General features: G+C 38.7%; 1 protein-coding gene across 1 annotated transcript in view; it reads left to right on the forward strand.

The window, feature by feature from the left end:
- The window catches only part of LOC122804024 (hydroxysteroid 11-beta-dehydrogenase 1-like protein), a 326,649-nt gene that overhangs the window by 270,247 nt on the left and 33,197 nt on the right, over positions 1-23,205 (forward strand). Inside the window, exon 3 of the mRNA XM_044073702.1 lies at positions 13,740-13,851. Coding sequence (XP_043929637.1) covers positions 13,740-13,851 — 112 coding nt within the window. The remainder of the gene's footprint in view (positions 1-13,739; positions 13,852-23,205) is intronic.

The raw sequence follows: 23,205 nt of genomic DNA on the forward strand, positions 1-23,205 counted from the left end.
ATGTTTCTTTCTTTTCCATTTAGAATAACTTTATTGATTTATTAGTTGTCATGATCTTTATTTTTTTTTACATTAAGATGCAAACCCATTTTGAGACTATGTTGTTTCTGATATTTCAGATCATCTTCACTTTTTGTCAGTAATGTTTTATCATCACCATACACAAAACAGCTGATAATGCTTCCCCTAATTTTCACACTTTGTTTTTCTTCATACAATCCTGTTTCAGTAATTATTTGTTTTAAATGACAGTTAAACAGGTGTGGGAAAAGTACACAGCCTTTTCATAACTGTAAGTCATTCAGGTTGTCCTTGTTTTGTCTGAATTGCTTCTTCTTGACTGATGTAGATTGTGCATGAGAACTAGCAGGAGTCATGCTACACCCATGATTCTCTGTGTGGTGCGGTGTCTTTCATGATTTGCATACTCAGAGGCATTGTGATAAACAGGGAAAGAAATACATTGATTTAATCTCATTTTCTCCTCAGGGTGAAAACTTCACACCTCTGAGTGAGAGCTGTACAGCCCATTTGATCCTGACTAAAGGGCTTATTCAGCTCATTCATTCTCCCCAGAAAGAGACAGAAAGAAAGACAACAGTCCAGCAGATGGGAGTGTGTCAATCTGTGGGATTCTGTAGACTCCTTTCCTAATGCCACAGTGCATGTATATGCATACATGGAAGTGCACATGAGTCCACAGGCCTGACAGTATGGGAGCCACACTCCAACAGTCTGTTGTGGAACAATAGATACTAAGACAAGCAAAAACATTGTGGATAGCAGCCTCACTCCCACTGTATAGGTTTATGTGGAGGCTGAATGGTTAACATGTAATAGGGGCCAGAAAAGATAGACAAAAATAAAGAAAACTGGCCTGTGATATTAATAAGCAAACCAGTGATTTCTTTAAGTATGTTGGTAAAATAAAAATAGGTTAGAGAAGAATCTACTTTGCTAAAACTGGTTCTTTGGCACAGATGTATGAAGCCTTGACTACAACCTAGATGATCTGGGCTTAGTCAGTGGCCCAGACATTGATGTGGCCAGTCAGGAATGAGAGTAAGTGGCTGACCTCAACTTTTTCAGCCAAACAGGAATAATGTTTGCCAAGTCTCCATATGTTGTAAGCTAAGGTACTGAAGCTTTGCATCCTTGGATTCAAGAAACATGAGCCTACCAAAATGTATGTGTGTACTCTGCTTGGAAATCACCTGGGAAGAACCATTGACTCACACTGGCCGCAGCATAGTGGGCATTGCACTATACTTTCCAGCCACTGATGATGAGTTAGGGAAATTTAGAAAAAATATATCCTGAACATTATTGGATGGTTGCTGCATTATATAGCTCTTACCTCCCTCTCACAGTGTCCTAGGATACCAGAACTGGATAGAATGACTGTGCCAATAGAGGTCCGGGGCTTCATGGCTATGAGGTATCAAAGATCAAAAAGAATGATAAAACACTTTGCTACTAAAAGGAAGATATAGACTATGTGGAAGTTTTAGAACAGACAGGGAGATCAACAATTACTTTTCCTCCATGTTTACTTGTGAAAAAAGACAGAAGAAGAAGCAGAAGAAGAAATAGGGTTGGGGAGACCAGTTTGTTCAAATCAAACTCTATGGATAGGCCATGGTATTTCATAAGCATTGCAAAGTAAATGTTTACAATTAAAAAAGAAATCCTTAACCTTAAAACAAAACTTAATAAAAAGGAAAAGTTAGCTAATTCAAGAATCTAAGGTAAAGAGTCGCTCTACCACTCTCCAAAAGCCATTTATGGACAGCGACTATAACCCCTTCTATAGAATAATGGCTGCTGGATGGGCACTTAAGGATGCATACAGTTTGGCAAATATTCCAGACCTTGTCTGTAATGGTTATTACATGCCAGAAGTCCCCTTTTATAGGTAGTGATTCCTCATTTGATTGGAAAGCAGTGCAGGTTGCAAGGCAGGGACAGAATCTTGGTATCCTGTCTCTTAGCATTCCAGAATGGAAGTGTGATGTAGCATTCAGCACTAGCTGTACATGATGCAAATTGTTTTTCAGATATGCCCAGATGGAAAAAACTGCCTTAGGGAAGACTGGAATTTGCAAGAGATAGTGCCAGTAGTGGAAGGCCTTTAGGATTAGATGTTTTATCTCAAACAGGTTTCAGAGAAGAAAAGTGTTTGTTCAATAACTTCTACAACTTGAACTGAGAACGCCAGGATGAACTCAAAACCTCACTTATTTTTCTTCTCTTCTGTCACACCTGCCAGATGACTTTACTATCTTTACTGACATGGGTTTATATATATATATATATATATATATATATATATATATATATATATATATATATATATATATATATATATATATATATATATATATATATATAAGAGCCAGGGTTAAGTGAAAGTCATATGTCCCTTTCATTCCTGCCTTGGTTACCTAATCAGTCCCCGTCTTTCTGCTATGGTAAGAGTTGGATGGTAGAGAATGGTACAGTTTTCAGCCTACAAACCCTCTTGAAACTTTACTCACCAACAGTAGGTGTTTTTGAGCTCCACTAAATGCTGCATACAGGAAAAAGTGTGTCTCTACACACTGGCTTCCCTAGCCAGTGCATTTGCACAAGTGCATGTGTGTTTGAAAGACTCATGCTCAGCAGTTTTAAATACCAGTGGTCTTTCTGTATATGCCCCAGTGGTGAGCAAGACCCACCAGCCTACTCCCGGATGTGAGATACAGCAGGGTACACTATTGCCCATTCTTACCTCCCTGGTTCTTCCAGCACCCAAGTCACTTATCAGACTCAAGTCATCTAAGTTTTTTCATGGTTTCATCCTTATATGTCACATAGCAAATGTATTTACAACTCATACACATTTGCTCACTTAAATATGCTCCCAATCAAGTTAATTGCAACTGGCAGTTTTAGGTTCATAGGTTCAAAGGATGTTACTAGGCCTAGCCATTAAATCTGAATATAATACAAGATGAGAGATAGAATCTATGCCCAAGGTTTTTCTAGCAAGGAATACCCATGTCCAGGAAAGAAGCCAGGGCAATTCCCAGTAGAAATTTATGGTTTCCCATCCAACCATTCAGGCTGCACTTAAACAGGGTCATGAAGGTGCTCTGCTTGATATGGATTTGAAGCCTATTCCAGAGGAGGGGCAACCTCTGGGAGATGTATTTGTCTCTCCAGCAAGTCCTGTTTATGTCGCAGGCTAGATTGAGGTCCCTGGAACAGATGACTAGTCCAATTTTGCTTTTTATGCTGGTATTTGCATATTTGTGTGTACCTATAACTGTTTAAAGTCTGTCTAATAATAGGTTTAAGGTCTTTGATGTGATAGGTAAGTTGGTTAATGCCTCTTCCTCATTCTTAGAACCCATTTGCCTCACCTATCCGTATTCCAGTCCGACTGAATAAGATAATGAGAAGCCCCCATCCCAACATGAGTGTGGTCTCACAAATGATGTTATGAGGACTCTATGTTCAGCTTTTAGAATACCTTTTTCATTTAGCTCTGTGCAGGTCTGACTGTGCTTAAGCTTCAACCAGGACTGTAGGCTTAGGCATGTACCTGCATGAAGAAGAAACTCATAGCCCATCCTTTAAGGGGGAGTTTCTATTCGGTCAGGCTTCAGAGCACTTGGATGTCTTCTTGAAGAGGAAGCAGGCTGTCTAAACATGAGAGGGCTTATTAAATTCCTCCTTTGTCCATTTTACTTAAAATTCTTCTTCAAGGGCCAGACAACTCCCAAGAAAAAAAGCTTTTTGCAGATCATGGAAGGTGCTTAAGCATCAGTCAGTCCTACTATGTCTGCCAAATTACTCTGGAGGTGAATCCTTCTGACTCAGCACTCACAATCCTGATTATGTTCTATAACTGTCCATAAGGTAATTGCTTGCCTGATTTACTGAAGGTAGGAGAGCCATCAGATAAAATCAGTGAGTCTCTCTGTGGTTGGCCATGTCTTAGAGTTCTTAAATTCTCCTTTAAGGGAGCACCACTCAGGGACCAAACCATCTTTGTGGAGCTCTTGGGACAGACCCAGACTCTATTCCTCTAAGAGCAGAAAACATTATTTCCCCCACTGGAATGTGTGTGAGAGTTTTCCTCCAATCACTTTCTCATTTTAAGGAGACAAAATATTTTTATCCCATCCTGGACCTCAAAGATTCAAAAAGCATATCCAGTACAGCCTCAAGGGAGTGAAATCATGTTGAGCTGCTGAAAAAAAATTCAGCAAATACCAAAGATGCAAATCTAACTCTGTGAGAGTTGAGCCTCATTTTTTTTTTTTTTTTTGCAGAGAGACCCCTGTACAACCATGTGGAAGAACCCCATAAGCATCCATACTTGAATGCCATGGTTGCACAATATTCCTACCTTTATCCACTTGCTTAATGACTGTATTTCTGCTCTCACCTAAAGTGTTATAGCTATTTTACTTTACCTGAATGTAACAGGATATATTACCCAAACATATGGGGTATTGTCCCCTATCTTTGATTATGTGGTTTGTCTTATTTGCGTGTTGTAAATTTGAAATAATTAATAATAAAAGGGGACATTAAAGGGCATTTTACTTGTTCCAGTTTTGTTGATGTGTATGTTATCACATACCCTTGTATTTTATATTATGTGGGGGAATCTTAGAAATATTTGTAAAGGGAATAAGACCCATCCTTTAGATGTACATTTTATTGAACATCATGACAGAAATGTATGCACATGGATTTAAAACTTTCATTTTAGGATCTGTTCATCTGAATGCCAGATGTCAGATACAGGTGTATTGTTAAAAGCTTTTTTATTGCATAAAGTGTTTATATTTTGAAATGCAATACATTGACTCCATTTGATTTGTAGTTACTTTATAATTGTGACGCTTTTTTAAATAATTAATTCATTAATTACAACACTTCCTTTTTGTATCTATTTGCACTTTGTTTTCTTGTATTTTATCCTCCCTAGAAGGCTATTGCCAAGATGCCATGAAAATAAACTGTTTGATGTATGCAGACTTATAGCTTTTATATTTTCCTCTCTCTTGTAGTTATTTTATTTAATATTTAATTCATACTTAGTTGTACAAGTATTGATTTTTCCCTAGTTCTTTATTTATTCCCTTTAGGTCATTTTAAGAGTTAGATAATTTTATTTTTATCTTCAGTATAGGAATTTTTTATTATTTTTATCTTGCTGTATAGTTTGTTGACGCAGGAGTTCCACCAAAGTGTTTTGTTTCTGAACTTGGCATTGTATTATTGACAAATGTGAAAAGACGCTTGAGGGTAGGAACTGAAAGTATAAGTGCCAGTTCTAGCAATGGGGTTAGGAGCTTTTAAATCTCATTGGGTTGGAGATAGTGTGATTTAAAGCTGCCTTAGAGTGGAAAAATATGAAGAATACTACAGTTCAGTAGTCAAATTTGTAAAAACATGGGACATCAACATGTGTTGTGTATAATGGTGCAATATGCATAAGAACCAAAGTTAGTAGGTTTGAACCACTAGTAGTTGAGGGCGCTATCTGCTTAGGAGAGTTGGCATTGATAACATCAAATAATTTCTGTTCATATTTGTTATTTGTGGTGTACATTCGCCTCATTATGGATTGATAGTTGAAACCACTAAGGAATTAGGGATTTTAATTTGTTGTGGAGGTTTCATGGCTTTCAAGCATTCAGAGGGGGTTCTGTAAATGGCCTTGATATGGAAAGTGGACTTGGTTGTAGTTACCAGAATATGAACAAGTTCTGAATGTCTGTCTTACTGGAAAAATATGTGTTCAAATAAAAGCTCATACAAGCCAACAACAGACAGAGCTACCCTTAGTAGAAGATCTAAAAGAAGTACAGGCATAAAAAACATGCAGACAAGAGTATTGTCCCGACACTGGAATTGCATTTCTTAAGTTATACAGATGTGTATGTTTTCATGGGTTAGGAAATCCTCAAGTGTGGGCAACGTTGTTTAGGCTTCTGAAGTTGAACACCGCTTTACTAATAGAGGCCTAATTTGAAATTCCTATGTTGATAGGTGTAGGAGACAGACTTTACCTACAAAAAGCACTATGGGGCAAAAGGCACATTTGCTAGTATGCAGAAGTCCAGAGATCGAGATACAAGCCATCACTAGCAAAGCAGGTAAAATTCCTGATCATATCCCTCCAAACGGACATGCATTTGACCCCTCACATGAATGACAGCTGTTGCTAACCCTATTGTTGGATTATGTATTGTTAGATTAGGGATTTCCATTTATTAGTCATTAGACCGACTAAAAGGTAGAATAAATTGTATTTCATTTATGCATAAAAGGCAGTTAAACAGAAAGGAAAATAACCTTCCTGGCCAAGCAAGGAAGACAGTTTATTAAAAAGAAAAGATACGCATAAAGTGTTCAGAAAGAATGTTTTTTTGCTCAAGGGAAAGATACAATCTTGTCAGCTACAGAATGTTCTTTAATGGAATGTTGCACATACAAGACAAAGCCTGAGACCAAGGTTAGAAAAAGTAAATAAAATACTTTACTGAAGCAATATAATTTGTTGTATTCAGGATAGCAGTTCAGTTAAGGTTAGTAAGTTTGTTCGACCTGTTACTTCAGAGATGTCAAACACTCGAGGGTGAGTACAGAAAACAGGTCATCTAGAGACTATGCCAGTGTACATTGTTCAGGACAATCAGAGTATGATGTGCAGCAACTTGAATTGTTTATCAGTGCTGTTAATGACAGTATTCGGATATTGTGAACATCTAATAAAACCTTATTAAATGAACTACAGTATTTGAAGAATTCATTCTGAAAAGTGCACAAGACTTGGTCCATAAAGGAAAGACTGGCACTTGTTCAGCACAGGCTTGGGTAATTAAGACTTTCATTTCTCAGTCTCATTGCATATAGTGTTTCCAGCTAATTATGGTACAGCACAGTATTATTAATTCTTACATATATTTTGAGTATTGTGCCATCATTCAAGGTGTTAGCAGGATACTGTATAAGACTAGTTGCTTACCAGCTTCAGAGAAATACAATGAGAGCTCAGCCATGTCTCACACTTCATATCATCGAAGCTACAGCATTGAATGTTGCTCACTTCTATACAGTATGTACTTTGGCCAAGTCATATACATATTTTGGGGTGAATGAATCTAACAACCTCAGTGACATCACAAATTCTGCCACCTCCAAGACAGCAGACTATGCCTTTATCATTGTACAGCCTGGTGTGTGGAGCATCAGTATGTCTAACTACGTAGTCACCTTTGACAAAGAAGTTTTCATGTCTTGTGTGCTTCTGCATACCACTTTGGTGACTCAGAATTATGGTGGCAACTAAAGAGTATTTGATAGGTAAGGGCTGATTTTGCTTCTGAGTTCTATGCATATTAATGCATTTCTAAAAGTCCTAAAAGGCTTTGGAGGGATTTGATTAGCATCTGTTATGCATAAGCTTGGTGTTAGGGTTGTGATGTGGTGATATACGAGTGCAGTGGGCAGTAGTAACCTGATTACATGAGAGAAGTGAGAGGTTTGCCTCTAGTTCAGATATGTATTTAAATGTGTCACAGGTGGATTCTGTGTCTGGTAACAATAAGGGGTTTCAGTAAACATGTGGGATTTCTTAACACTACCTCGGTGTGCCTGATGTACGTATGCTGGCAACAGAAGGGATATGGGCAACGTTGGTCCCATGGTCCTTGGAATTCTGATGGGAGATAGCTTACAGTAGGTGCTGGATAATATGCTCAGACTTGGGGGATAAATACAGTAGTTTCTGGATAGCATGATAGCTAAATATAGTAATAGGTGCTTAGTCACATTACTGACAGTTACAAGATATCGGATTGGTAATCTGATGTAATGTAATCAATGACACTGTTTTGAGTACAATATGGACAAAAAAACAACAAAGATTATAAACACAGATCCCACAAAATTCTACAATTAGTATAAGGCAGGCTCCTGCTAGCATATCACTGTTTCTAGACTCTGCAGTTGTAGACAAACTCCACCAATCATCTAAGAGACCTCCCATTGCTGTTGCCAAGCCCGGTGATAAAAACCTTGGTTTCATGGTAGAGTGATCTCCTTGGTACTTCTATAGCTTAAGGAAATGGTCTCCCCTGGAAAAATGACTCCACATCAACCAGATTGAGATAAAAACAGTTTTCCTTGAAGGTCTTGGAGGTGAAGCCTTTTTTCCTCAGCCTTATTTTATTTATTCCAAAAATGAATCTATCATGTGATACTAAGTTTGTAGGATTACAGTCATAACCTTTATGCAGAGAGGTGTTGCATTTCTGACAGTGGGCCACGCAAAGAGCATCATTCTTTATCATTTCACTTTCCTAATGACACAAACAAGTTGGTGAGCTCATTGGGCTGCTCCTCAAGTCTTTTACAGGAACTGTAAATTTAGAAGCCATGCTTGAAGCACTCAGAGTGATTGTAAGGTGTTAAAATACCTCAGAAAATAAAGACAGAGAGCAAAATAGAGTTTTTAGTTATAAAGTGTAGTTTTCCTTTAAGAGAGGCATTCAGGAGATCAGTTTGTATGCCACTTGGATGAATATGATTATCCATGTCTTCTGGTCAATGAAATAAGACAAAAAAGGAGTTTGTAGTGGATATATCGTCTCTTTTCTCAATAAATTCCTATATGCCTTTGCACCATTCCAAAAAATTAAAATCTTCATAGGAAAATTCTAGGAAGAAAAAACTAAGCTAATATTCACAGACCCTGCTAGTTTAGCATAGTAGGGTTTCTGACTGTCAATTACCTGGCAATGCAGAAAACTTTCCCCTTCCTAGTCAAGAACATCCTTTATGGTTATAGTGATAACAGGTTCCGCCTATTTTATGCTGAAAACTGCTTCTCCATTTTGCCAGAACAGTACCTGTTACCACCCCATTCAATAAATTTGCAGATGACAATATGAATAATGTTGTATTTGCTATCTGCACACTCTCCTATCTTCTAAAAGTCATGTGATTCATAGGAATACAGTTGAAACGATGCCTTGCGCTATACACAGCATCTTATACTATAAATATAGTGCATTCTTACTAAATTACACACTGCTGATAATTTATCAGAAGAAAGTCTTTTGGAGTTACCCTGAAAATTGCTTAAATCATCTATTTTTCTGGAAGAGTGCTGGAGCATGAGTAGCATTCTCCTTTCAAACCATTTTTTATTCATTTCTAACAAAGATATTTATGTGAAGTTGTGAACTAAAACTAATGTTTTATCACATCAGGTACAGTTTACTGTCACATGACACTTTGCCATAGCCACTGATTGCAGAAATTATGAAGCTGTATACATACTTATGTATTTGTGAGCATATTAGTTGTATGCATTTATACAGTATCTGTAGCTCAGCAGGAAGCACCATCACCTTTGATGCTGATAGATCAAAAGGCTGTGGATTTGTGTTCTGTGCTAACAGCAGAGTTCAGCATTACGGGGTGATATACTCCTGAAACACCATTCTTCAGATGACATGGTACACTGAAGCCCCATCTGCCAGAGCTGGTGGTAGCTCAGGTAGATGCAAAAAAAAAAAAAAATCATGACAGTTATTGAAAAGAGCAGGGTAATTTCTCTGGTGTCTTGACCATATTACCCCTGTTCAGCATGAATACCACCACTGGCCTCCCCAGAAGTAAGCCTTACTAATAAGACTGGTCTGGTCAACAAGAGGTAAATAAATAAATAAACTATAACTGAAATACACAAACATTAATACAAATATACTACAGCCTTATCACAGTTTTCTCCTGCAGCCTTTAACAATGCCCTACAAAGCATTAATTGGGAACCCCTAAAAATGCTCCCTCTAGACAATGCAGTACAACATTTCAATTTTTCATTCCTTAATATTCTGAATAGCCTAGCACCCCTCCGGCTAAAAAGTGTAAAATCCTTGTATACCCCATGGCTCACTAGAGCTACCAAACAGAACATGTTCACCAGAGACAAAGCCTGGAAGCTTTGGCAAAAGCACAAAAAACCCTCTGACCTCATAACCTACAGACATCTCCGCAATCAAGTAAAGCACCAAATCAGTAAGGATAAAAACGAATACTACCGTACATTACAAAATCAACACACGCTTAACCCTAAACATTTCTGGGGCTCAATCACCAGTCTTCTACACCCAGGATCAGAAACTAACCCCTGTCCAGACCCAGAAAAAAAAAACATTGAATTTGCCATATTTTTCAACACTTATTTTATTAACATTATAGCTAAACTCACTACCAATTTCCCTCAAACTCTACCTAACCAACCCAACCCTCCTGCCACTAATACCTCCCCTGCCCAGTCTTCCAAATTCTCTCTAGCTCTTATTCCCACAGCCATAGTAAAGAAAATGCTTCTGAAATTAAAAGCTTGCATAAATGCCCCTGACAGCCTGCTCCAGAATTTCTACAAAAGGCAGCAAATTCCATTGCGTACCCCATCAGCATACTTCTTAATAGGTCAATTCAAGACTCTTATGTGCCTTCCATTTGGGAAAAAGCATTTATTCTCCCGCTCCACAAAGGCGGAAACAACATAGATGTCTTCAACTTTTGGCCCATTGCCATCCTTTCCCCCATCTCAAAAATCCTTGAGAAATGTATCCACAGCCAGCTCCTTAGCTACTTACTTAACAACAAAATACTTTCTTCTACCCGGCATGGTTTTAGACCAGGGCACAGTACCACAACAGCTCTTATTTCCTTCTGTGACACTATCAATCGGGCCCGTGACACCAGAAAACTTGTCTCCTCTCTGTTTCTCGATCTCTCCAATGCCTTTGATACTATCTGTCCCTGTACTCTACGCTGGTTTTCCAACTACCTCTGAGTCAAGTAACAAGCTACAAAATGGCTAAACTCCTTCTCCCCTTTCCTTAACACCTCCACAGGTGCTCCCCAAGGGTCAATCTTAGGCCGACAACTTTTCAGCATTTTCATCAATGACTGCCACTCTAGTCTCACTCAAGAAACAGTCATCCAATACGCAGATGACTCTACTATCATCTCCTCTACTCCCAACTCCTCACACAAACTTCAAAAACTTATCCAAGCAGCCCTCAGCTCTACCAAAAAAAAAATGGATGGATAATAATCATTTAGCAGTAAATCCTAAAAAAACTAAACTAGTGTTATTTATCTCTAAGAAATCCTGCGCCATAAACAAACACTTTCACTATCCTCTCCCATGACAACACTTCTATAGAGGATGTCACACATACTAAACTTCTACATGTTACCATAGACAAATATCTAACTTTCGACATGCATATTCACAACAACATTAAAAAAGTGCACCAGAAATTGGGCATGCTATATCGACACAAAACATTCCACAATTACTCTTCCAAACTAGCCCTTGCCTCCTCTTTCCTGCTCCCCTCTCTTCTCTATGGTGCTCCTCTTTTCACCAATATTCAGACCATTCTTAAATGCAAACTACACTTATGCTACAACAAAATAGCAAAATTTGTTACTAATGGAAAGCCCTTATCTCATCACTGCACCTCTCTTAGACTTCTGAACTGGCTAGAACTTCCTCACCACCTCAAATATATTCAACTAACTACTGCCTATAAACTACACAACCCATCCAGTTGCCCAGCCCTTTCTAACCTATTTACTGCATGCCACCCTAATAGGCCTCTCCGCTCAGAAAACCAAATGTTTCTACAGGTAGATAAATCCAAACTCACCACTGGACAATGGCTCCACTCTTTTTCCACTACTAAACTATGGAACTCTCTCTCATCCTCTCTAAGATTAACTAGCAATACAGCTACCTTTAAAAAATTCTTGAAACATCATCTCTCCTCACACTGGCAATGACCCTGTGCTAACTCTTCACAACCCATAACCTGACTTCTGTCTCTTCCCTTCCTCTTCTCCCGCTTTTCCCTCCTTCTCCCCTCTCTACCTCCACTACCATCACTATTAGCTCCTGAACAGATAAACTTCTTCTATACCCCTTTACAAATGTACTGTTCTGTGATACTTTTGACACCTCTATGGTGCATAACTCAGTGCCAACTACTATACGGGACTGTTGTACGTATTCTTAGCAAATTGAATATACTGCATTGTTACCTGACCTTTGGCAGTTTAATCTGATGTATTTTCTGTCTTGTGTTGTTATCACATTGAATGTATTGTATGCTCTTGTGCTTTAACAGTTGATCTGATATATTTGTTAAATTGTCTTTTATCACATTGTAAGCATTGTTTTGTTACCATGCTTTATCAAATTGTATATGTATTTGTATCTCTGTGGAGCTTTTCTCCCCGGGCCTGCATTGAAAATGGGCACTTTTTGGCCCAGTGGACCTTCCCGGTCAACAATGCAATAAATAAATAAATAACACCCAGTAAAAATACTACTGTCAGAGGTTACCCCAGAAAAAGCACATGGCTACTTTCAGTGCTTGCTTCCAGAATGACTCAACTGCAGATATCAGTGCCGTAACTTATTGGTCTATAGCTCATACCCACACGAAGCACTATTATTCTGACTAGAGTTCTAAGAGTCTAGCCTCATTTAGTACTTCTTTATTTCAGCACTTAACTTTTTGATTCTTCCACCTGATAGCTGCCATTTGACTCTTCTCTCCCAGGTGGGTTACTGCTTGGGATTCAGCCCATTTCTAGATTCACCATGTGGGGATGCGACATAAGATATAACAGAGATACTCTAATTGCAGCAGTTAACACACAAGGACACCGTCCTTGGTGGGTACCAAATACCTTGACTTCAAAGGAATTCTGAAGCAGTTCCATTCATTTTTCTACTGTTTTTCACTACTACCTGTTAGAGAAGCAAGCTTGTTAGAGAATACACGACTGTGAAACTGTTCATTCCTTCTTTTTCCTTTTGTATGCAGTGCTTTCCTGTTTTATTGAAAGTGATGTTGCTATTTTATGCAGTGTTTAATACTATAATTATTAACTTTGGTTCCTATAGAATACGATATAAATTATGCAATGACCCCCAATTAATATTCCAAAATGTGCACGGTGATTGGCCAATGTGCCCATTGTAAATCCCACAATATACCAAAGGAAAAAGGTCCGGTCACCCGGACGTTTTTCCTTTGGTATAAAGTGCCCAAAACCTTTTTTTTTTTAATAAAAAAAATAAATAAAAAAACGGAGCAATGGATACTTTCTTTTCTCCATTGCTTCCGTTTCAAAGCATTGATGTACTGGGTATGCATGGGCGCACAAGTCCCATATCAATGCGCAGTACATCAACACAATGAAGCAGTATATAACCACCGGTGGAAGAACAGTAATGCCCCATTATGCAAAGACATTATTTAAGAAAAGTAAGTATTTTTTCTTAAATAATGTCATATAATAGTAATAACAGACTCCATGGTTGTGGTATATTGAAATTTACCTACAGCTGTCTTTATTTAATCACTCAGGCTTCACCCTCATGATTAAACCACACCACATAATTGGTTATTGCCTAAATATTGTATTATAACTAAAAAACAAAGCTACTACCATATGTACATGTCAGATTAGCAATGGAGAATACAGTCATATTTCTTTGATTCTTTAGACAGTGTTCAGGTGCCATTTTTGGTTTATCATTACTTTGTCACCACAGCAGTGGTTTTAATTATTTTTATTTATTACAGAGCATATGAATATGTTTTTAACGCATTAACAGTATTTTGTTTTATCCATAGGTAACAGAAAAGTGTAGGCAGCTGGGAGCAAAGAAAGTGCATTACATTCCAGCGGATATGTCCAAACCAGAGGATCCTGTGAAAGTAGTTGAGTTTGCTCTTGAAAAGCTTGGTAAATACAGAAGACTTAGCTGCTTATTATCATTGCTTGTCTATGTATTTATGTATGCTGCTGTTTGTTAAGGTGGTTTGTCCAGATGAACAGGGACCATTTATAATGTAGGCCTGGGATGAAAATCTCCACATTTAACATAATAATACACTGAATGCATGGAACAGAGTAAATATGAAATTCATCTTTACATTACCTGATCTCCAAAACACATTGCCGATATTTTTTTGCTTGGATAGTATTACAAGTAGAAAACACACACACTTTGTATAAAATAAAGAGATAAAAGCAATTTGCAGTATGCAAAGTATGCAGTATGCTGAAATCAAATGAAACGCATAAATGATAAGGTTGATGATAATCTAGAAATGTAGTACTTGAATATGGAGGACAGAGAATAAATGCAGGTAAGGTAGTGGCAATAACAAAATGTGTACACAAACTTATGCCAAATTAAACTAGTGTATATACAATATGAAGTAAATGTTAAGCAATATATTACCCAGCTGCAGGCATATTTGTTAGTAGGAACACTGACAAAATAGGACCAAATGAAAACAGGAACATACACAAACTAAGTATGAAAGCATAATCAGTATCTGAAGAGGTGAAAAGATAGTAGAAAAAGCAGAAGAACGTGATGTTCAGTGTTTGAAAATTGGTCATAGACATCAACAGAGATCATTAAAGGCCTCGCTCCATTTAGGTAATGTTCAATAGGTTTTATCTTTGTACGATTTATCTATTCCAAATTTAAATAGTTTTTAAACTATCACTCTACTTTCTAAAGGCAAGGAACTCCATCTCCCTCCTGCTCTAAGTTGGAAATAATTGTGCCCCAAGTAAGTTCTTATAATGGCGTTATCCTCCAGACAGTGATTATTTCTTGTCCTCCTCTCACTGGTGCATAAAACTGACCCCCAAAGTTCTACATAATTCTATGTTGTTGGAACACCTGAAGATCCAAATAAGGTCATCCCTGAACAGTCTATAAAATATGAAAAATCGGTATGGCCTTATCAATCGACCCTCATAATAAATATCTTATAATTTTCCTCCTAGTAAAGAACCTCTGAATTCTCTCAAATCTAGAAATGTCTGCTCTAGAGCAAGCACAAAATCCAATCTATATTCCATAATTGGTTTAATAACCATCTTCTAAACTGGAATCATGACAGCCTCATTCCCAGAAGAAACAGCTCTTAACAGGGTCCAAATAAGTGAATGTGTATTTTTTTAATATTTAATTTACCTGTCCCTCAAACTTCAGTTTATTATCCAGTATGATACCTAGGTCATCATAAGACAAACTTTTTCTAATGACTGAAAAGGCTAAACTATATGGATATATAGGGTTATTCTTTTTACACACACACACAAACACACACACACACACACACATATATATATATATATATATATATATATATATATATATATATATATATATATATATAATGTTAATTTTGTCTCATTAAACCTCATGCCATTAAAATAAGCCCATACAAAAAGAGAATCCAAATAGTGTTGGAGTACAAATCAGTCATTCATAGAACAAACTATCATTGCCACTTTTAGATCATCTGAAATCTTTTCAACATGACATCTATCAACTGCCAGAATATCATCAACATCTAAAATAAAGAAAATATTAAAGCTAAACTGGCCAGCATTAAGCCTCAGAATCCATCTATCACAGCTAGGCATTATCCATAAAATACTGCACAAACTGAAATGCCAATTACTGCATGTTCTAGTCATATGAAGAACTTCCTCCTGTCACTTCCAGTCATCCTATTCACTTTCTGAAATGAAGCCAGTAATAATGTCCTCCAGAATGAGCACTGCAGAAAAATAACTGACTACCCAGGGTGGTTAAGAGGACTGACGCCACAGGTAGAGGGCTTCCCAGCTCTAGAAGGTACATTATTTCCCCTGTAATGCCCACCCAGAAGGGCATAATTGCAAATGGAAAATTGGTTATCTGTTTTATATTTGTTTTATTATTTGTGTAGACATACACATATGGTTGCTAGGCTGTTAATCGAACGCTCGGAATATTGAATGAAAACTGCTTTGATCTTAAGCTGCCAGAATTACTTTGTGGGAGGTCATGTTAGTGCAGATATTGGGAACTGTCCCTTTCCCTGTTGTTGGTATATATAAGTAGCAGGTGGTGTGGCAGTGCAGTGCAGTGAGGGCTTACCTCCCTTGCAAAAAAATAGTTTTCTCTGTTTTTTTTTTAACTATATATTGTTCATTCTAAAAAGATTGATATTTTGTCTGTCAAAACGTTTGTCTTTCATGGATCCACACACACACACGCACACACACACACATCTATATATATATATATATATATATATATATATATATATACACACACACACACACACACACACACACACACACACACACACACACACACACACACACACACACGCACACACACACACACACGCCTTGGGATTCATGAAAGCTCCGTGCAAGAATAAGGCTATTCTTGCACGGAGTAGATCGTGCCCATTCAGCACAGCAGCGCGCCTTGTATATTCATGAAGGAAAGCTGCTGTATAACCTGCACGGACATGATTTGTGAATGAGTGTAGGGGGTGTGTCCAAGCAGTGCTCACACAGTAAACACACCCCCTGCACTCATGAAGTGCCGTACAGCACTTTGAAAATAAAAACAGTGTCCGCAAACACTGTTAGCATACCTCTGAACTGAACAAATATTCGCAGAATATCCAGATGTGCACCTCATATGTCAGGTGTGTTCCTCCTAGTGTTCTGGCAAATAGTTGAGGCTCGAAGTCATTAAATAATGACAAACATTTGTGTGTAAGACACCACATCCTTCAAATAAGTTATGCTAATTCAAAACCTATTATTCTATCAACTTTCAAAGTTTGTAAGAGCAATATTTAAAATATGTCCCTGTTTGCCCCCCCCATCATGTTAGGCATTGTTCAGATTTTATGCTCTAAGAGGTGGAGACGTATGACTGTTAGCTATGTGCATATCCCTAAACTAAGGAAAATAAAACAAATATATTTTTTCCCATCCCCACTAAAGTTTAAGCATAGCTGAGCGGGTGTGTGTGTCACACAGCTGTGTTCAGTATAGCCTAAACATCTGAAGGAGCTAAATAGAAATATACAACCAAGATAGCCAAAGTGAGATAGCATACTGGTAAGAGCTTTCACTTAGCATGCAGTCATTCATGAGTCAAGCCCCAATGGAGTTCATTCATTTTTTATATGTAAAGCAAAATCTTTTTTTATAAATAGGTAGTGAATAATATATATTTGTTAACCAGGGTAGTGTAGCAGTTACAAATATGAGGTGTCAGTGTAGAAAAGATGTGAAACGCACATATATACACAAGTGTCCCATACAGTATAGTCACACAAGAATATAATTTAATGAAAGCACATAGGGGGATGTCATGGAAGGTAAACATAAAAGTATAATATGTCACTAATGAGGAATCAATCCCACAATCCTGATACTTTATAAAATGAAATGTGAGCAATGCTAAGTAGTGCTCAGCTATGCTAACCTGGTGTAAGCATTGCTTAAATCTGAATGCTTAGCAATAACTAGTATAGCTAAGCTGATATGCACACTGGTAAGCAGTAGCAATGCTTATCTTAGCTAAGCAGGTTTGCCCATCACTTAGCTTAGCTCAGCATATTCAATATCAGCCAATCACGGCAAAGGGCAGGAATCCAGCCCTATTTAAACTCTGCAGGCGGGAATACAACCATAACCAGTTGTAGCTGATCACTGCAGGCACTATGGCTGGCTTTGGTGAGGGTGTACACTTGCGGGTGCAGTGTTGGGGCATTCAAGAGTCCAGGGTCATGGTTGGACTCCTCATAAAAGACCATGAAGGGAGACCACTGCAAGACCAGTACCAGGGCTCCCAATATAAAGCAGAGGCCTGGGACCATCTCGCACATGTCCTCACGTGTGCTACTGGTATCCCTCAGACTGGTGAGCAGGACTGGCACCAGTATGCTGACCTGAGGCATAGGAAGATGGACCTTTTGGACCAGTGAATCCAAGACACTTGAGCACAGAATGTCCCAGCAGTGTGTAAGTATCAGTATTAATTATTGTGTAACAGCCTAAGTATGAGATGGATAGGTATGCATAAATGTTTCTCTATCTCCTGTACAGCTGTAGATGAGAGGGCTGTAAATGTGGACACCCACTCCAGCAGGCTGTTAAGGCTGGGTTGCGAGGCTGGTGAGTACATATCTAGCTTGCAGTAGTTAGGGCAAATAAATAGAAAGGAGTAGAATGTCACCTGTCAGTAGTTATAAATGTGTATTGTTTGCACTGAATAAATGAGACATTAGCAGAGTAATAGGGGCATACAGGATATATATCAGTAAAAGTGTCTGTACCTGTCAATAAAACTCAAAACTCCAGACTGTTGTGTTTACATTGGTATGTGGTAGTATGAATCTAAATGTGTACAGGTTCTGCACAGCAACTATGACTCTGACAGCATTAATTAATTGAGGCTCCTCCGACAAAGATTGTGGTGTTGTAAAACAGATCAGCTATAACAAATGTTCCATGCACCAAGATCTGATCCCTGAATAATAATGTTGTGTTAACCATTGTTTTCCATACTGTAATATGCCAAGGTATGAATACAGTATAAGAACTATCTACCATGCATGAATGTCAGAATTACAAGGCAGATTGTCCAAACAAAAGAGCATTATGCAGAAAACAGTCAAGAAAAAAACTGCATTTCCTCAAAAGCTCATTGTGATAAAACACAAACTTCTTGTACCTTTTTGCACAAACAGGCACAGTTCAAATCCCAGGAGTGGTATTAAACTGTATACATAATCTCACCCAAGAATATGTGAATATCTGTAGAAACAGTCAGGAATTGTTAACATAAATTCCTCCACAGGTCTGCCAGGTAAGAAAAGGTATAAATGTGCTGTAAGAAGGCTGTAATTATACACTGTGTACAAACATAGCACTGTCCAACCCAAGGCCATAGGTCAATGTAAAGTGAGGTAATACCTGGAGTGTAATGATTAGAGCAATTATCATAAAAGTACAAACATAGCACTGCCCAACCTAAGGCCATAGGTCAATGGAAAGTGAGGTAATACCTGGAGTGTAATGATTAGAGCAATGATCATAAAAGTTGTGAGCAATTGAAGACTATACAGTTGTTAATCAACATCTCTCACTCTCTCTCCCCCACGCTATCTGCACCAATAATCTAAACACATAAATCAACGGGTATGTTTTTCATCAAACCTACTGTTGGGACATGTGTCCTATTATTTTACAAATATTGAAACGTTTGATTATTAAAGTTCCCAGTTCAAATACTATCATTGGTGGCCTGTTGCTATCAAAGCAACCTACATGTCGTTATAATGCCCACTGTGGTTCCGTATGTGCATGTGTTCTGTTTGCTATGCAACTGTCTCAATTCTGTTGTTTTGGGTTAATGGGAACACCCATGCATGCTGTTTTAACTAATCCTGGAATGTGCAGTTCATGACTTACCAACATATGTTGTAAAACCTCAATGCCATAGCACATCTGGAAAGGCTGATCCCAGTGGATCCACCTGTCCCATTTCAACTGGCTATGGCACCAGGCCCCAGCATGTCTGGCACCCAACCCAGGAACTGCTCATCCACTGGTCTTGTACCACCTTTGGGTGGAACCACCTCAGGGGATGGGGCCCATCCCCCCAGGAGTGGGCACTGACAGGACAATGTCACCCATAGTCAGGTCCAGGAATTGGTGCATAGCAAACTTCAAAAGGAGTTCGGAGATCAGCTACACCAGCTTGAGGGCCATGTGGTGCATCTTGAAGATCAGCTTGCCCTGCCTGCTCACTCCCCAGCATAGCCACCTTTGGGGCCATGAAGGTGCAGTAGTGACTGCCCATGGGTGGGGACCTCAGTCCCACTGTATCCATTTGGGGGCTCATGGGCATCCGATTCCCAACCACCCTCCCAGTCCAAGGTGCCCCCCCACATGGGTCATACACTGCCCCTGTTTGCTATCTTGTCTGTTTTCCTACCCAACATACCTCCCAAAATATACCTACTATCCTTCCACAACATCTCACACTCATCTTATAAAAAAAGTCCCCCCAAAAAGTCACCCCATACATAGCTGTCCATTTTGCACATGTGTCCACCGGACACATGTAATCTGGTCTAATTGGCTTAACAACACATTGCTGTTGCCCTCACCCCTGTCTCAGGGGTTGGAGTGTCCAAATTCACCTCCAAATTCTGTACAAATGCACAGCTGTTAATGTATCAGAAAGGAACAGCTATGGACCTTCCCTACACCTATCCTGCACATCCCTAGCTACCTTTCATATTGTTTTTCCCTCTGTGTGCCCCCTTTTTCAAAACTTTCCTAACACCCCTTCTTTCTTTTCCTTTAAAGAACTTAGTGCAGAGGGTAAGTGGGAGTAAGCAGCAGTAAGTGTTAGTAAGCAAGTTTGCGTGATGCTAAGCGATGCCTACACAGATTAAACAGTTTCCCATTTAACCATGTGTTGGCATCGCTTACCATTGCGCAAATCCACTTTCAGCTGCCTTAGTCACCCTGGCTCCATCAGCCACTCTTCTGCCCAGCAACAAAATAATCAGCTCTGCCAAGTCTTGATCCCAGGACCATGTACACCATAGTCAAAGCAATGTACCACTACACCATCCGTGCTGCAATATGGAATGCTGCTTTTGCAAATATATCATTCAGTACAGGCATAGAATAGTAGGGAACAAACACTGTGGACTCAGTCATGTTTTATACATACATATATATATATATATATATATATATATATATATATATATATATATGTATACATATATACACATACACATACACATATAGATGAGTATGGTGATAGATAAATATGAAAAAGTATATGCATCAAATATATGGAGCTATACATCTAAAACAAATATGTATAGAATATAGACATATATTGTTATATAAATATATGTATATATATCAAAAAAGGAATATATATAAATATGTGAGTTCTGAAACTGTTATGTATGTCATTATTTACTAACAGAAATCCTCACATCATCACAGTGATTTACCACAGAAATGAAAATAATGATTCTGTGGAACAGACTAGAAATATGAGCAATAAACCTGGACAGTCTGAAAAAATCTGGCCAGTAGAGAGGTATGCTCAAAACCCCTTAGTGCAACAAATCTGGACCAAGCCTGACAAAGGCGGGGGAGTAAAGCCATGAAACTAGGAACATATTCCAAATACTTGAGTAGATAAGGTGACAGTTGATGCAGTAACACCCTCATGTTTGTTGTAGGGTTCAGGCACCTAGGCAGAAAGACATTTCCCTGCGGTACATTTGACTGGGGACACATGGCTGAAGTGACATTCAGCTGCAGAGAAATATGGCTGTTTGCAAATTCCCTGTGGGCAAAGAGAAGCATACACTGCCATGTCCACAGGGAAATGTCTAGCTGCATAGGTGCCTGAACCCCTGTTGTAACATGTATTGACTGGAATAGCCCAAGTCCATAACAAAATTACTCCTCACTAGTTACTGACATAAATCTTCACATTATCCCACTGATGTGGCAGACATACACAACATGTATGGAGGCCTGGCAACAGTACATCTGATAAATATCTGGACATAACATCACAGCAGGGAAACTACACTGAGCTGCTAAGCATGTCACCAAGTACTATCTAAACTACATGCAGACTGACACAACACTAACTCAATTTTGCTATGGAGGAATACACATGCAATTGCAAATATAACAGGCACTACAGGGATGTAACAGCACTGACAAACCGACACCAGTGTGAAAGTGCATACCCATAAACAATCTCATCCCATTCAAAGTGACATGCTGGTAAACCACATGATCAGTAGAGTAAATGAACTGTGTGAACAAAATCATCAGCATGCATGCCACTCACACACTACCCCTGCATATACTGACCCAATTCACAGTGTAGTCTGATGCCTTACTGTGGTATGGGACATGTGTCAGTCTTGCCCCTACAAACATATATAGCTGATAGAACATCACAAACTGGAGCAGCATGCAAAGTCAGATAGAAAAGGACTCATAACACTTACATCTACCCCCTCACTAAACAGGCCAAATAACACATTCACAATACTGCTACACAATCCTGACAGTCTGTCAACAATTGGCATAAATACACAGTCCTCTCAACTGTAACCCAAGTCCATAACAAAATTACTCCTCACTAGTTACTGACATAAATCTTCACATTATCCCATTGATGTGGCAGACATACACAACATGTATGGAGGCCTCCAACAGTACATCTGATAAATATCTGGACATAACATCACAGCAGGGAAACTACACTGAGCTGCTAGGCATGTCACCAAGTACTATCTAAACTACATGCAGACTGACACAACACTAACCCAATTTTGCTATGGGGGAATACACATGTAATTGCAAATATAACAGGCACTACAGGGATGTAACAGCACTCAGAAACCAACACCAGTGTGAAAGTGCATACCCATAAACAATCTCATCCCATTCAAAGTGACATGCTGGTAAACCACATGAACAGTAGAGTAAATAAACTGTGTGAACAAAATCATCAGCATGCATGCCACTCACACACTACCCCTGCATATACTGACCCAATTCACAGTGTAGTCTGATGCCTTACTGTGGTATGGGACATGTGTCAGTCTTGCCCCTACAAACATATATAGCTGATAGAACATCACAAACTGGAGCAGCATGCAAAGTCAGATAGAAAAGGACTCATAACACTTACATCTACCCCCTCACTACACAGGCCAAATAACACATTCACAATACTGCTACACAATCCTGACAGTCTGTCAACAATTGGCAGAAATACACAGTCCTCTCAACTGTATAGAATCCCACAAAATATCCAGGCTTTGTCCTCATATATAAGGCCTCCTACACATAACATGCCTGGCAGTTTGATACATCACTGGGATGATGTCAGGAACAAAGTCACTATATAATGATATACTATACCTATCCACCTCTTACAGCATGACATCTGGACAAAGCCTGACATACATGGGGGGCAGAGGCCTAAACACAGGGGCATTATAGACATATTGCTGTTATAAACTGAGAAAGTCGCTGGTGTAACAGGGTTGTTGTAACGGGTTACCATCAGTACATCGAACGGCCACAACATCGAAATCCACTACATTGACACAGCAGAACATCGACACCCAGAGAGCCGACGATCAACATACGGTAAGAAACTGTTTGGCCATCCATAAATTGAAATTTACAAATGAAACAAACAAA

This window comes from Protopterus annectens, chromosome 6.part0 (assembly GCF_019279795.1).
Source record: "Protopterus annectens isolate FY-2018-M chromosome 6.part0, PAN1.0, whole genome shotgun sequence".
In the NCBI taxonomy this organism is placed as follows: Eukaryota; Metazoa; Chordata; order Ceratodontiformes; family Protopteridae; genus Protopterus; species Protopterus annectens.